Source organism: Phasianus colchicus, unplaced genomic scaffold (assembly GCF_987193195.1).
Source record: "Phasianus colchicus unplaced genomic scaffold, bPhaCol1.hap1.1 HAP1_SCAFFOLD_44, whole genome shotgun sequence".
Lineage (NCBI taxonomy): Eukaryota > Metazoa > Chordata > Aves > Galliformes > Phasianidae > Phasianus > Phasianus colchicus.
Genome location: NW_028325224.1, coordinates 932,795 through 946,484, shown reverse-complemented (window position 1 = coordinate 946,484; position 13,690 = coordinate 932,795). Strand labels below are relative to the sequence as shown.

At 58.8% G+C, this 13,690-nt stretch overlaps 1 protein-coding gene across 1 annotated transcript; it reads right to left on the bottom strand.

Moving 5' to 3' along the window:
- Positions 1–10,170: 10,170 nt before the first annotated feature.
- LOC149912058 (uncharacterized) lies at positions 10,171–11,680 on the bottom strand. The gene has a single exon (XM_090132811.1). It carries the CDS (start codon positions 11,640–11,642, stop codon positions 10,584–10,586), a length of 1,059 nt encoding a protein of 352 aa, XP_089988937.1. The 5' UTR covers positions 11,643–11,680; the 3' UTR covers positions 10,171–10,583.
- Between the last annotated feature and the right edge of the window lie 2,010 nt (positions 11,681–13,690).

Below are 13,690 nucleotides of genomic sequence, written 5' to 3'. Positions count from 1 at the left end.
CAGGGCTCTCAGCATCACTGCAGCACTCCAGCCATCATCATTAGTGCTACAGCCTCCAATTAAGAAGCACAGACAGTAAGAAACGGGCAAGAGAGCCACACATCCCCCTGACAGACAGAACGCTCCTCCCCGTTCTATTTACACCAGCTCAGTTGCTGGTGAAATTCTAGTCTAGCTTCTCTCTGGACAAACAGCAACACCCAGGTCGGCCAGTGTGTCACACCTAAAAGCTCCCCAGACTCCTTCCTCTTCACGTCTGCCTGCACACACACAAACTGACTGTCAGACAGCAGGACAAGGCCTGGCCTTTTGCTCTACTTACGAAGCTTGTGGTTCTCATCCATGTGACGAATCTCTTCATCGGTGTGAGAAGCCACAGTTTCAATCAGGCAACTTTCATCTGTTCCTGCTCCCTAGGAATCACCAAGGCAAGATTTAAGATACCAGCAACTGCTCGTGACGTGCAACCAGGTTTCTTTAATAATAATTTAGGTTAACAATAAATAAGAAGACATACATAACAAAGCAGTAAGTCCTTGGCCAGAACTTAAGCAATACGAAAGGAAGACTTCCAAACCTTCACAGCCCTCCTTAGTGTGTGCACGTCATACATGGTGGTGGCAGTCATCATCCCAGTGATCACTCTCTCAAAACTCCCACTCAGCTTCAAGTCACTTCAAGTCATCAATCAAATCCTAGAAGGCCAAGAGAGGAGAAAGGAGTTGGCAGAAGGTACGGCCTTCGAGGACAGAAGGAACTGAGCTGTTCACCACTCCTCTTCAGGCTCCAACCCTCCTTGCATCAACAACTGCTCTGAACTGAACAAGAACAAAACAACCTTGGTCAGGTAAAGTCTCTGCTGACCTTTCTCTTAGGGAGATTGGGTCGTTTTTTTTGCTTTTCACCCAAGTGACACAGCCACGTTCACACATCTCTGCAGACCACCTACCCTGCCACTGGTGCTCTTAGAGGTGACCAGAACTCACTGATGTTGGGAAACGTTTAGTTTGGTCAAGACGTCGATGATGGCATCTTCATCCGTGCCTGCAAGAAACAAATGGAAGCTAGTCAGGCTGCTCGCACAAGAATCACAAGTGCCCTCTGCTCTTGTGCCACCTCCAGTCCCCTACACAGCCAGCTCTCCACAGCCCCAGGACTACAGCTATGCACACAAAGCTGCCAGGACCCACACCTCCAGGGCAGCTGCATTTCGGGACATGAAGGGCAGTTCTGTTTCCACTTTCCAAACATCTTTAGGGCAGCTGTGCAGCAGAGCAATGCAAGCAGCTACGCTTCCCTCTAACAAACCACCAGAGCAGCCATTCCCAGTGCTGGGGAAAAAATAAAAGCTGACCCGAGGAGGGAGGGAGATCGACTTACCAAAGCCCTTCATGGCCTTCCTGAGAGCCTGCGCTTCTTGCTCAGCACTAAAACCTGAGACCCCCTTGATTGTTGCCTAAGGCCACAAGAAAAGGATTTAGCAAAGGAAGGCTTGCCCCGATGCACACATAGAGTTGAAATGAAAAAAAACAAACATAAAAGATGAACACAGAGATAATAAAACTCCACCCACACAAGTGATATGTATCAGGCTTCTGTCTCACGCAGCAGCCTATTCTAGTGGGACTTTCCAAGCACATCAGAAAGAAGCCACAGGGACACAACTACACGGAGAACATTTCTCCACATTGCTGCCAATGGAGTTATCTGGTTTCCAGTGAAACAAAAGCTGGACCACCTGCCATCTGTGTTCAGGCCCACCAGGCCCTCTTGCTAGCAGTTCTCCATGTCAGTCATAAAGCAGCGTGCTCCCATCATAGCCCTAGTCCTGACTTGTAGCAGGTAAGGACCGTTATTCTGCACCATTGCTTTTGCTCTGCTCGACGCTGGTGAGGCTGCACCTGGAGAACAGCGTCCAGGTCTGGGCTCCCAGTACAAGAGACAGCTGGACATACTGGAAAGAGTCCAGCGGAGGGCTACCAAGGTGGTGAAGGGACTGGAGCACCTCTTCTACCACAAGAGGCCGAGAGAGAGGGGCTGCTCAGCCTGGAGAAGGGCAGCTCAGGGGATCCCACCCACGGCCACCAATCCCTGCAGGGAGGGGCACAGAGGACGGAGCCAGGCTGCATCCAGCGGAGCCCAGCGCCAGGACCAGAGGTTGCCACCACACATCAGGAGCACTCCTGCACTGTAAGCGCTGCAGCACTGGCACAGGGACCAGAGAGGTTGCGGCGTCTCCTCCTGGAGATCTCCAAACCCAGCTGGATGTGTCCCGGGCACCAGTTCTGGTGGCCCTGTTGGAGCAGGGCTGGACCAGGCGGACCCAGAGGTCCCTTCCCACGTCAGCCATCCTGCGCTTCCACAGCGCACCGCGCCGCGCCGCGTTTGGCTCAAAACGGCCGCTCACAAACAGGTTTCTGCTGCCTCCTGCTCGGTGCATCTCTGTGGGATCGCACTGCCTCCTACGATCCATCTCTGCTCCAACGAAGATCAACGGCAAAACAGCGCTCAGCTCCACGGAGCCGGGGCTTCGGAAAACAGGCACGGGAACAACCACTGCACGGGCGGAACCCTGTGGGCTGAACCAGGAGGGAGCAGCGCGCCCAGAGAGCTGATCTGCAAAAATCCTTTTTCCAGAGAAGCCGCGCCGAGTTCCGGCGCCACGACGACCGCAGGCATCGCCGCGGGCAGCCGGGCCGGGGCCGTCCGGGGCGCGCGCGCTGATGACGCAATGACGGCGCGACCGCGGGAGGAAAGGACCCCGCGCGATGCGCCCGCCCCGCTCGGCACACCGACCAATGGCAGAGCGGAGGAGGCGGGGCCGAGCGCGGGCTCTCCGCCAACGGCGGCCGCGGCCGCGGGCACCGCCGCCGCCCCCGTCCGTCCCCCGTCGGAACGCAGCCGATCTCGGAGGGGGAACCGCGCCGTCCTCCGTCGTGGCGGCGAGGCGCTGCCGGGCTGCGAGAAGCGGCGGCTGACCGCGAGCGGCGGGACCCGCCCGGTGCCCGGGAGCGGCTCCCGGCTGAGCCGGGCGGCCCCGAAAGAGAGGGAGCGATCCCACGGATCGACTCGCGTTCGAGCCCGGCACGGAGTCCGGCGGGCGCCTTCGCTTCTCGCTCGGCTCCGATCGTCGGCGGCGCCGTGCTGCGCTGCTGCCCCGCAGCTGCCGTCTCCAAGCGCCGCTTTCCGTCTGTCCGTCTGTCCCCGCGCGGAGCTCCCGGAGCTGCGCGAAGCCGACGTGGAGCCGCTTCGTGTTGGCCCCGAGGAGGGAAGCTGTGAGGGGGGAACGATCGTTCGGATGGGAGCCGGCTGGGAATGCGGTCATTTCTCTGTGGGTTGCTCTGCGTGTTCAACGATTAAACGTTCAGCGTTCGTTTTGCTACGTCTCTGCCCGCGGTCGTTTCTGCAGCTCCAGGAACCCACCGCGTCCAGTGCCCGCCGCTGGGGAAGGACGGGGCGGCGCAAACGGCCGCGTCGTAGGGCTGCGACCACCAGCCCCGTTCCTCCCCCCGCGTCCCCTGCCCTCCTCAGCACCGCGTGGGAAATGTTGGGGCGGGATTCTGGGAGAGCTGGGGCGGCTCAGCCTGCAGAAGAGGCTCGGGCAGATCCCGGGCACGGCCGTCGGTCCCTGCAGGGAGGTGCGGAGAGCAGGGAGCCAGGCTGCGCCCGGCGCTGCCCAGCAGCAGGACCGGAGGCTCGCGCTGCAGCACAGCAGGTTCCCGTGCCATGCTGCCACCGCCGCGCTGCTGCTCCCTGCTTGCACTAGGCATGCTGCAGAGCACGTGCAGACGGTGCACGCCACAATCCCCCAGTTTCCCTGTTCCACCCTTTCTCCAGCTCCAGACCCCGTTTCCACCTCACAGAAGCCCCGCTCACACCTCTCCCCCCGTGGATTCCCCACAACCCCCCTATCCACCCCCGGATTTTCTTTCCACCTCTAGAAGCTTCACTAACCCCTTTCTCCCTCCCACGACCTCCCCTATCCACCCCTGGAGTCATGGAGAAGAATCTGGAGATGTCCTGGAGGGGTTTGGGGCGTGCGGGGGGGGGCCCAGGTAGGTCCAGGGAGTCCTTGGATTCATCCAGAAGGGTCTGCAGATGTCCAGGTAGGGTCTTGAGGGTGCCCAGGGGGTGTCCAGGATAGTCCCAGGGATCCCTTGAAGGACCTGGAAGCTCCGAGGATGGGCCCAGGAGTTCCCAGGAGCCACTGGGATGATCTGGAGATGTCCCACCAGTAGAGTCTGGTAGGGTCCAGAGAATCGTCATGTGGGGCTGAGTGGTCCTGGATTCATCCAGAAGGGTCTGGGGATTCCCAGAGAGAACTTGGAGGGTCCAGGGGATCCTCACGTTGATCCAGGGAGTCCTCGGATTCATCCAGAAGGGCCTGCAGATGTCCCGGAATGAGCCTGTGGGGTCCACGGAGTCCTCAAGTGGGTTCAGAGGGTCCTGTATTCTTCTGCAAGGATCTGTAGTCTTCTGAAAGGCTCTGGAGATGTCCCAGAGATGTCTTGAGGTGTCTGGGGCTCCTGGACTCATCCAGAAGGGTCTGGAGATGTCCCAGACGGGTGTCGGGGTGACCAGAGTGTCCCTAGTGGTTCCTGCTGTGCTCCAGAGTTCTCGAATGGGGATTTTCAGGACAACCTCACATAGTGACATGTTCTCGGGCTGCTCTGTCCCCGTGAGATTGCCCCCAAAAATGTCTGTTCCCATTAAAATAAATACGTCAATTTTCTTATATTTTGTTGTATTCTGTTGTATTTTGATGTGGAACAGCGTCACGGCTGTTCCACATCGAGGTCACCCTGTGTCACGGTGTCCCCTGAAGACAGTGACACTCAGTGACACCCAGTGCCATCCAGTGAAGGTGACACCACCAACCCCATGTCACAGCCCACGTGTCCCCCAACTGTCCCCAGCCCCCCTCCCTGAACCCCTCCTCGCCACCTCTTCGATGAGGATGTCACCGCGCTGCAGTTGTGCCACCATGGCAGGGGAGACAGCTGGGGACAGTCTTGGACAGCCAGGGTGACAGCGTCACCCGGCTCCAGGAGCTGCAGGATGCTGATGGGGCTCTCGAGGTACGTTGGTACGGCCCCGGGTTCCACGGTCACAGTGACAGTGAGAACTTTGGGGACAGGTGGTTGTCCCAGTGCTGGCACCGCCAGTGGTTGTCCTGGTGTCACCTGGTGGCCCTGGGGAGAGTTGTTTCCTTGGTGCCTAGCACGGGGGATTGGCGAGAACCATCCATTTCTGAAAGGAAGCGGGGAAAAAATACAACAAAATTGACACAGTATGAGATTGACATAGAGTACCCCTCTGGGACATCTCTGGGATCTATGGGGGGAAAGGTGTGAGTGGGGCTTCTATCAGGTGGAAACAGGGTCTGGAGTTGGAGAAAGGGTGGAACAGGGAAACTGGGGAATTGTAGTGAGCCCGAAGCCCTGTGATGTGGAAAGGGGGCCTGAGGGTAGAGAGAGGGGATTTTGAGGGGGAAAAGGGGAGAAAGGCTTCTGTGAGTGGAAAGGGGATCTGGGGGTGGAGGGGTACACTGTGGTGGGGAATATTTTGGAGGGGAACTTGAGGGGTTGAAAGGGGAAAAGGGGGCTTTTGTAGGGCAGAAAGGGGGGTCTGGGAGTGGACAGGGGATTGTGAGGGGGAAAAAAAAGGTGAGTGGGGTCTCTACTGGGAGGAAAGGGGGTATAGGAGTGGAGAGAGGGTGGCAGGGGAAATCTGGGTGGTTGTGGGGGGCTTCTACGGGTTGGAAGGGGAGTCTGGGGTAGACCTCAGGGGAGTACTGGGGGGAGAAGAGGAGAGTGGCTTGCCTATGGGGTTGAAAAAGAGTTGGAGGGGAATTTAGTGGGCTGTGGAAGGGAAAGGGGTGAACAGAGCCTCTACAAGGCAGGAAGTGCATCTGAGGCCGGAGGGAGGGGTGGGAGGAGAGAGCCAGGGGTTGCGGGGGCTTCTACTGGACAGAAAAGGAGTCCGGTTGGGGGGAATGGAGGTCCAAGTGGGGGAAACAGACTCCAGGGGTCAGGGAGGAGTACACGGGGGGGGTACAGGGGGCTCTAAGGTCAGAAAAAGGGGCCAGGAGGTGGGGGGAGAAGGGAGGACATGGGACCCTGGGGGTCAAAGAGAGGGGAATAGGGGAATAATCGGAGGCTCTGTGGATCAGAATGGGGGAATTGGAGTGGGAGTACCTGGGGGAGGAGAGGGGATTCTGGGGGTCAGATAGAGGGGACTGGGAAAGTGGGGGAACTCTCGGGGACAGAATGGGGAGACTCGTGAGGGGGTGGGGGGACACGAGGGATTTAGAACGGGGGGCTGGGGAGGGATCGGGGGGGGAAGGTGCAGACAGGTGGACCCTGGGGGTCAGAATGGGGGAGGCACAGAGGGGAGGGGTAGAAGAGGACTACAGTGATCAGAACGGGGGAACTGGAAGGGGAGTAAACGGGGGGGCGGAGGTGCAACCCCGGGGGTCACACGGAGGGACGGGGGGGTTGTGGGCGACCAGCGGCAGGGGGAGGGGAGGAGGGCAGTGAAACACACGGGGTGGGGGAGGCGGGGAGACACAGGGCAGCCGCCCCCGCCGAGCGGAAGCCCCGAGCGGCACAGAGACCCCACGGGGCCAACGCGGAGCGGCACGCGGCCCCCAACCCCCTTCACCCCGGCCCCCGCCCCGGTGCCCCCCCGAACGCCCACCCGTCGAAGCCGAGGCGGCGCTCGGAGCCCCGCGGTGCCCCGCACCACTTCCGCACGGCCGCCTCCCGCTCGGGTCGCGGGGCTGATGACGTCACTCGGCGGGGACGGCGCAGGCGCCGCGGCAACGGAGCGGCGCAGGCGCGCTGAGGCGCCGTCGCTCCGGCGACGCCGTCGCGCATGCGCCGTCGCCACGGCAACGCGGCCTGCACGCACGGCCTGAAGCCGGAGTGGGGCTGGAGGGACGGCGGGGGGCGAAGATGAGTGGGGGGGAACGGAGAGCTCTCAGGGATCTCCTGCGGAGCTGGGGGAGGGGAAGGGCGGAGCTCCGGGGATGGCGGCCCGGAGGGAGTGGGGCTGTGGGGTGGGAGATCCGCAGGGAGACGCAGTGGAACGCTGGGATCCGGGCAGAACGTGGAGATATGGGAAAAGGAGCACCGGGATCTGGGCAACACGGTGAGAGCTAGGCTGAAAGGAAGCAGGGAAAGGAAGGGAAGAAAGTGAAAAAGAGAAGAAAGAAGGGCAAAGAAAGGGAAGAAAGACAGGAAAGAGAGAGAGAGAGAAAGGAAGAAGGGAGGAAGGGGGGAAGGGAGGGAGGAAAGGGAAGGGAAGGAAGGGAAAGGGAAGGGGAAGGGGAAGGGGAAGGGGAAGGGAAGAAAGGGAAGGGGAATCTCCATCTCCTGTTGGACGCAGGGGGGAACGCAGCGAGCAAGGATCAGGATCAGGCTGAGGTACTCAGTGCCTTCTTTGCCTCAGTCCTTCCCAGTGAGGCACACAGCCCTTTGTGCTGGTAGATAGGGATGGGGAACAGAATAGGCATAACCCACGGCGAGATGGCTTTGGACCTGCTCCGAAAGCTGCACACCCACAAGTCCATGGGGCCGGATGGATTGCAGCCGGGGGTGCTGAGGGAGTTGGCAGATGTGGCTGCAAAGCCGCTCTCCATCATCCTTCAGCAGCCCTGGCTAAGCGGGGATGTGTCCCTGACCGTCCCTGAATGCGTCCAAAAGACGTCTGGCTGTGGTGCTCAGGGACATGATTTAGTGGTGGGTTGTTAGAGTGAGGGGAGTATGGTCAGGTTGCGGTTGGACTCGGTGATCTCTAATGTCTTTTCCAACCTGAGCAATTCTATGGCTCTATGATTCTGTGCGATTTAACACCACCGCTCTTGTGGGAGCTGCGTTGAGACTTGCAGTGTCTCTGGCTTCCCCAGAATTACTTTCTCCGGGCTGATTCCTAGGTCCTGGCACTTCTTTAAAGCCAAGTACACATCTGCGTCCAGTTTTCTCACCAGCTCCTGCAGTGACATCTCTGACAGCTTTCTCCTCCGAGGAAGAACCAAGCAGTAGCCCGGCTGGGCTTGGTGGATGGGATGATTTCAAACGAAAAGAAGGGAGATTTAGACTGGATATAAGGAAAACATTGTTTTATGGTAAGAGTAGTGCAGTACTGGCACAAGTTGCCCAGAGAGGTGGTGGTTGTCCCATCCCTGCAGACACCCAAGGTCAGGCTGGATGAGTCTCTGAGCACCTGATGGAGCTGTGGGGGTCCCTGCTCCCTGTAGGGGGGTTGGACCAGGTGGCTGTTAAGGGTCCCTTCCAGCTCAATTGATTTTATGATGTATGATTTTTTATGAGAGAAGAGCGCAGCCTGAACCAGGTCTTGACTAACGAGCTCAGCTGAAGGCTGGCGCTTGTTCTGTAGTCCCCCAGGTCCTGCAGGGCGGCGCTGCATTCACTGAGCAGCAAGGCGTGGTGCAAGGGATGTACCGCCTGTCCGGCGTCCGGCAGTTATGCCTGCCAGCTCAATAAAAGCTGTCCCTAAGATGCTGTGCTGTGCAGCTGCGGAGCCACAGTGCTCCGCAACAGGTATAATGTGTCCTGATTAAAAAAATAATAATAATAATAATAAAGTAAAAATTTGGAAATTGGTACAAAACACAGCAGCGTCACTTTAAAATGCAATTTGTGTTTCATTGCCAGGGGTATTACAGCCCAAAGGTTATAAAGAAGTTCATATAAAGGAGGAAAAAATCCAGATGTTCCGTACAGAAAAGCAAAGAGGAAAGGTTGTGAGGGGTTTCCCAATGAGAGGTAAGATTCCAGAAAGGGACACGTACAGAGAACCCAGAGGGATACTGAGGCAAAGGTAACAGTGACTGCTACAAAACCAATGGTACAGAGAGAGAATTCCCTGCCAGGAGTAGCTCACAGTCCGGTGATAAAGATTCACAGCACTGGCTGCAAGCTGTGTTTTAATTAAAAACGCTAATTAAAAACAATCTGGATTTCTGAGTTAGCTGTGCTTTTAGTAGGGGGGGATGGCTAAACGGTGCTGCAAAAGAGGGGTGCAAGAAGGGGCACAGCAATGGGGGGTTGTGCACAGAGGAAGCGATGCAAAGCCTCATGCAAACCGGAGGGCTAAGGGGGGTGGCAGGCTATTGGGGCCACAGCAACGAAGCGGGGGGGGCACAGGAAGGGAAGCAGGAATGGGAACTGGTGGGGGGAGGAGGAGGAAGGCAATATGGCCGCAGTGTGCAAGATGGGATGGTGTTTTTGCACAGCAGGTGGAAGGGTGGTGGGCTGTACACGTGTGTGTGGCACAGGGGGTGGAGCCGAGCGCAGTGGCCGAGTCCTCCCTGGGCAACATCAGGTGTCAGCAACAGCAGGAGAACTTGGAGCACTGCCTCCAACAAGAGCAGTGCCAGGATGGCAGCTTGGTGGTCCAAAGCTGCACAGTTTCTACTCCGGACCAGTAGTAGTGCAGCAGCTCATGGAATGTCGCTGGACAAATCAGGCCGTGCGCTCTTTGTCAATCCCTAATTGTGACTGTTTTTTCTTGACTGCAACTAAACTTGGGTGGAGCGGCTGTGGGGGCGGGGCCTCGGGGTGCTCTCTATTGCCATAGGGGATGGGATTGGGATCGGAATTGGGATCGGGGATGTGGGATTGCGATTGGGATGAGGGATTGAGATTGACAGGTGGGTGATGGGCTTGGGATGAGGGCCTGGGAATGAGGTTTGGAACTGGGATTGGGATGTGGGCTGTAGGATGTGGGGTTGGGATGTTGACTGTGGGCCTGGAATGTGAGATTTGGCACTGAGGGTGTCCTCAGTCCCCTCATCAAATCATTGATGAAGGTGTTCAATAGGAGCAGCCCCAGTACTGAGCCCTGGGGGGCAGCACTCATGAGCGGCAGCCAGATGGCAAATCCTGCTGTGTGTGTACAGAGTTGGTTGGGTCCCTGTCTGAAGACAAAACCGGCAGGACCCAAACAACGTGGGGGCAGAAGAGCCATGGCTTGGGAGCTGTCTTTATGCCTTTCTGCACGTCAGGCCCTGCTGCTCCTGCTTCACCCCTGCATGGGAACTGCCCCTGTCGGAGTCTCTTCTGGCCAGGGCAATTCCCCTCCATCTACCCGTGCCTGCTGCCCATCCCCACAGCAATTTATGGTACTGGGCAGCACAGGAAGCTGTGTGAAACACCCTCTGCATCCCGCTGCACAAAGGACTGCAGGGAGAGAGGAAGGCTGGGGCTGGTGGTGGCAGCAGAGGGACACGGCCATCTGTGGTGCCCCATCCTGCCCCAGAGGCAGGTATGAGGAGCTGGGGGCTGTGACAGGGCCCAAATGACTGCAGGCACAGGGACACAGCAAAGGGAACACAAAGCTTTTAATAACGTATCATAGAAAACAAGGAGTAACAGGAAGGACGATAATCCTAAAATTCCCATCCCACAAGAGTTCATTGCCAGATGACGTCCCGTCCCACTGCCGCGATGACTCCGGAGGACAGCTTGGTTCTGGAAAGGAGGGATGGGGCCGCTGGCGGTGCCTCTGGAACGCTGCCGCTGCTGCCTGGTGCTGTGGGGCCGGCGAGGAGCGCAGGGTTACGGGTAGCCATACTGGTCGGCTATGGCCATGTCTATCTCCCGCTGCACCAGGAACTGCACGGGGCCGATCTTCATCTGCTGGGCCGCCCGCTGCCGCTCCTCCTGGGCCAGCTTCTTCATGCGCTCCCGCTCGGGCCGCTGCTCGGCTGTGATGGGCAGCGACACCTCCATCACTATGGGTACCGCACCGCCGCCCGCCCGTGGCCCCACGCAGGGCACAAAGTCCCCGGGGCGCTGCGGCCGAGGCTGCTGCTGGTGCAGCACTGCTGGTGGTGGTGGTGGTGATGGTGGGTCCCTCCGCAGCGGTGAGCTCCTCTGCGGGGACGGGCGCAGGCAGCTCGGCGCCGTCTTCTCGGCAGTGCCCCCCTCTTGCCCCGCGCTGCCTGGAGATGCCGGCGCTGCCTTGTCTGTGCCGCTGTCTTGGGGCCGGAGGGCAGCAGGGCCGGTGCTGGCCGAGGGTTGGGGCTGCGCAGAGGGTGGCTGGCGCACCGGGCCCACCGCAGTCACCCTCTGCCCCAGCGGGTGCACGACCTGGATGGATTTACACAAGTGCACGCGCAGCTCGCTGGCAGTGCCTGCTTGCCCGCTGCTGCTGCCTCCTGCGCTGGCCCCAGACAGCTCCGCTTGGCACGGGCGCTTGCGGCCTTTTCTCTCTGCTCTTTCCCTGCGCGGCGGCAGCTTCCTTTTCTTGGCTGGAGCGCTGGTGGTGGGCTGCTCCTGCTGGGAGCTCTCCCCTTTCTGGGGGGTGCCGGCAGGCGCAGGGCGCTTGGCCCGCTTGGTGCTGCCCCTCTTCTTCTTTTCGGCCGCCCGGCTGGGGACAGAGCCCGGTGACGGGGGCGAGTGAGCCTGAACCTCCTGGGGCTCCATCTGCTGCACCTCCTCGGTGGGCTGTGCGCTTTGGGCTGAGGGAGGCGTGGTGACAGCCAGCGTGGTCGGCCGTGGACTGAGCCGGGCACTCGCAGGTGGCGTGATGGGGCGCAGCTGCGACAACCCACACTGCAGCTCAGGCAGGAACCCGGGGGATGGTGGGAGCCCCCAGAAGGGGTCGGCGGGCATCCCGGAGGCAGGCTGTGTGCTGAGCTCTCTGCTGTCCCTGGGGTTGTCAGGGAGCTCAGCGACGAAGCATCCTGGGGCAGGGCTGCCGGGGTTCTCATGGGGGACCTCTACAGCTCTTGCCACGTCTGAAAATGCAAGAACATCCCCCAGAATGGTGATGATAGCCTTCCCGCACCCACTCTGTGCAAACACGCACCTGCAGCTCTGCAGCCCCCAAACTCACCGTTGATCCAAGACAGCAAACCCTGGATGTCCGTGATGTCCTCCAGCACATCCGAGCTGGTCGCCACTGCAGGGAAAAGCAACAAAATCCCAAAGAGTCAATGCCAGCTCACCCGTACCATGTTCACAGTAAGGGATCTAGGCTAAACACTGGCTTCCCACTATCAATCAGGACAGGAAAGGTAACCGTAAATCCCTGCACCATTCCACAGATGCACTGCTTTTGTCCCTACAACAACAGATTGTATGTTGATTTCACAGACACCAGCAGGCAGAGAAGTATTGTCCAGTAAGCCCATGTCCCCCCGGAAAGCAGAAAGGTGCTACTTTGATAGCCCAAACACAAACTGACACAAACACTTCTCACTGCCCCTTCCTGCACTCCAAACGGATGCTTACTTGACATCGCCTACAGCACTGCAACTGCAATCTTCAGCTGCCTTGACTCCTGAGTTCTCCTTCTGGACAGGAACCCTACAGAAAGTATCAACAAGTGAAAAGTCACAAGGAAGAAGCATTGTCCCAGCTTTCTTCTGCCATGCAATGTAGTCTCTGGAGGAGGGCAATGCTTGGACATCAGCTGGCTGCAACAGCTGCCCATCACTAGCTCCAGCTTGTGTCTGACTGCCATGGCTTCTGTCAGCAAGTGCCCCCCGGTCCCCTTTTCCCCCACAGCTGTGCTGAGCGTCCATGTCCACAGCTGAGCAGCTGGCTCTCTGCCGTGACTGCAGCGCGGTGCGGTGAAACACCTGCTGGGTATGGCACACCAAGCAATCCATGGAGCAGTGAGCCACAAGTTGCACTCTGTGAAGTCTGCGCTCTGCTTCCTTGGAAAGGTCTGACATGAAGGGGGGGCTCGGCAGCAGTTTTCCAGGGCAGGAATGACATTTCATCATCCTCACCGAATCATGGGATGGAATCTCAACAAGAACCCATTTCCTCTGGATACAGCCAGAAGGGCACTGCTGGAGCTGGGAACTCCTCCCCAGCCCAGCTTTTCTGCTGAGACACCTCCCGGCAACCAGCCAGCACCAAACCCAGCTCACCTGGTCACTGCTCAGCCCGAGCTGTGCCCAGCTCACACACACGCCGCAGCGCTGCTTCCAGTGGGCTCTCACAGGGTGATCTCTCTCAAGAAAAGCACAGAGCTCAGTCTCTGCGTGCAGCACGCTCACCAGAGCACCAGCTCTGCTCATCAGCTGTGGCACAAACGCTCCCACCCTGGCACCGACTGTGACCTCAGCGAGTGCCCGCATCGCTTCTGTGCTTTCATCACAGGCAAAGGGAGTGGTCACCTCCTAGACCCACGTTTTAGGAAACCAACGCCAGGGTCACCCAGTGGGGTGAATGGGGGTGATTGAATGGGGGTTAATTGAAGGAAAGCAACAGAGAAGTGAAGATGACTCTTGTGCAGCCCAGTGAAAATGCAGTATGGCCTCGCAGTTGTCAGAGGAGTCCCAGAGGAAGTAGTGGGAACTGGGAGGAGTGCACAGCAGTATGGACCAGAGAAGTCCAGTGTGGCAAAGTAAAACCCAGTGAGGACCAGTATGGGCTCAGAGTGGTCAGTGGAGTCCTATAGGAATGAGTAGAAACCAGTGGGAAGCACATCTGTGTGCCCCAGGGCCGGTGCCGGCCTCTGCCACTGGCTTTGGGCCCCAGGGCTGGTGCTGGGCTCTCTGGCTGGAGCTGCAGACTTCAGGGCCGGCACCAGCCTCTCAGGCTGTGGCTTCAGGCCCGAAGCTGGTGCTGGCTTCTTGTGTTGTGGCTTCAGGTTTAGGCCCAGGACTCGTGCCAGCCTCTCTGGCTGGGGCTGGGCTTTAATCCCC

What these genes read in the sequence shown, in the direction of transcription:
- LOC149912058 (XM_090132811.1), bottom strand. Translation starts at nt 11,642, where the DNA reads ATGCCCGCCGACCCCTTCTGGGGGCTCCCACCATCCCCCGGGTTCCTG.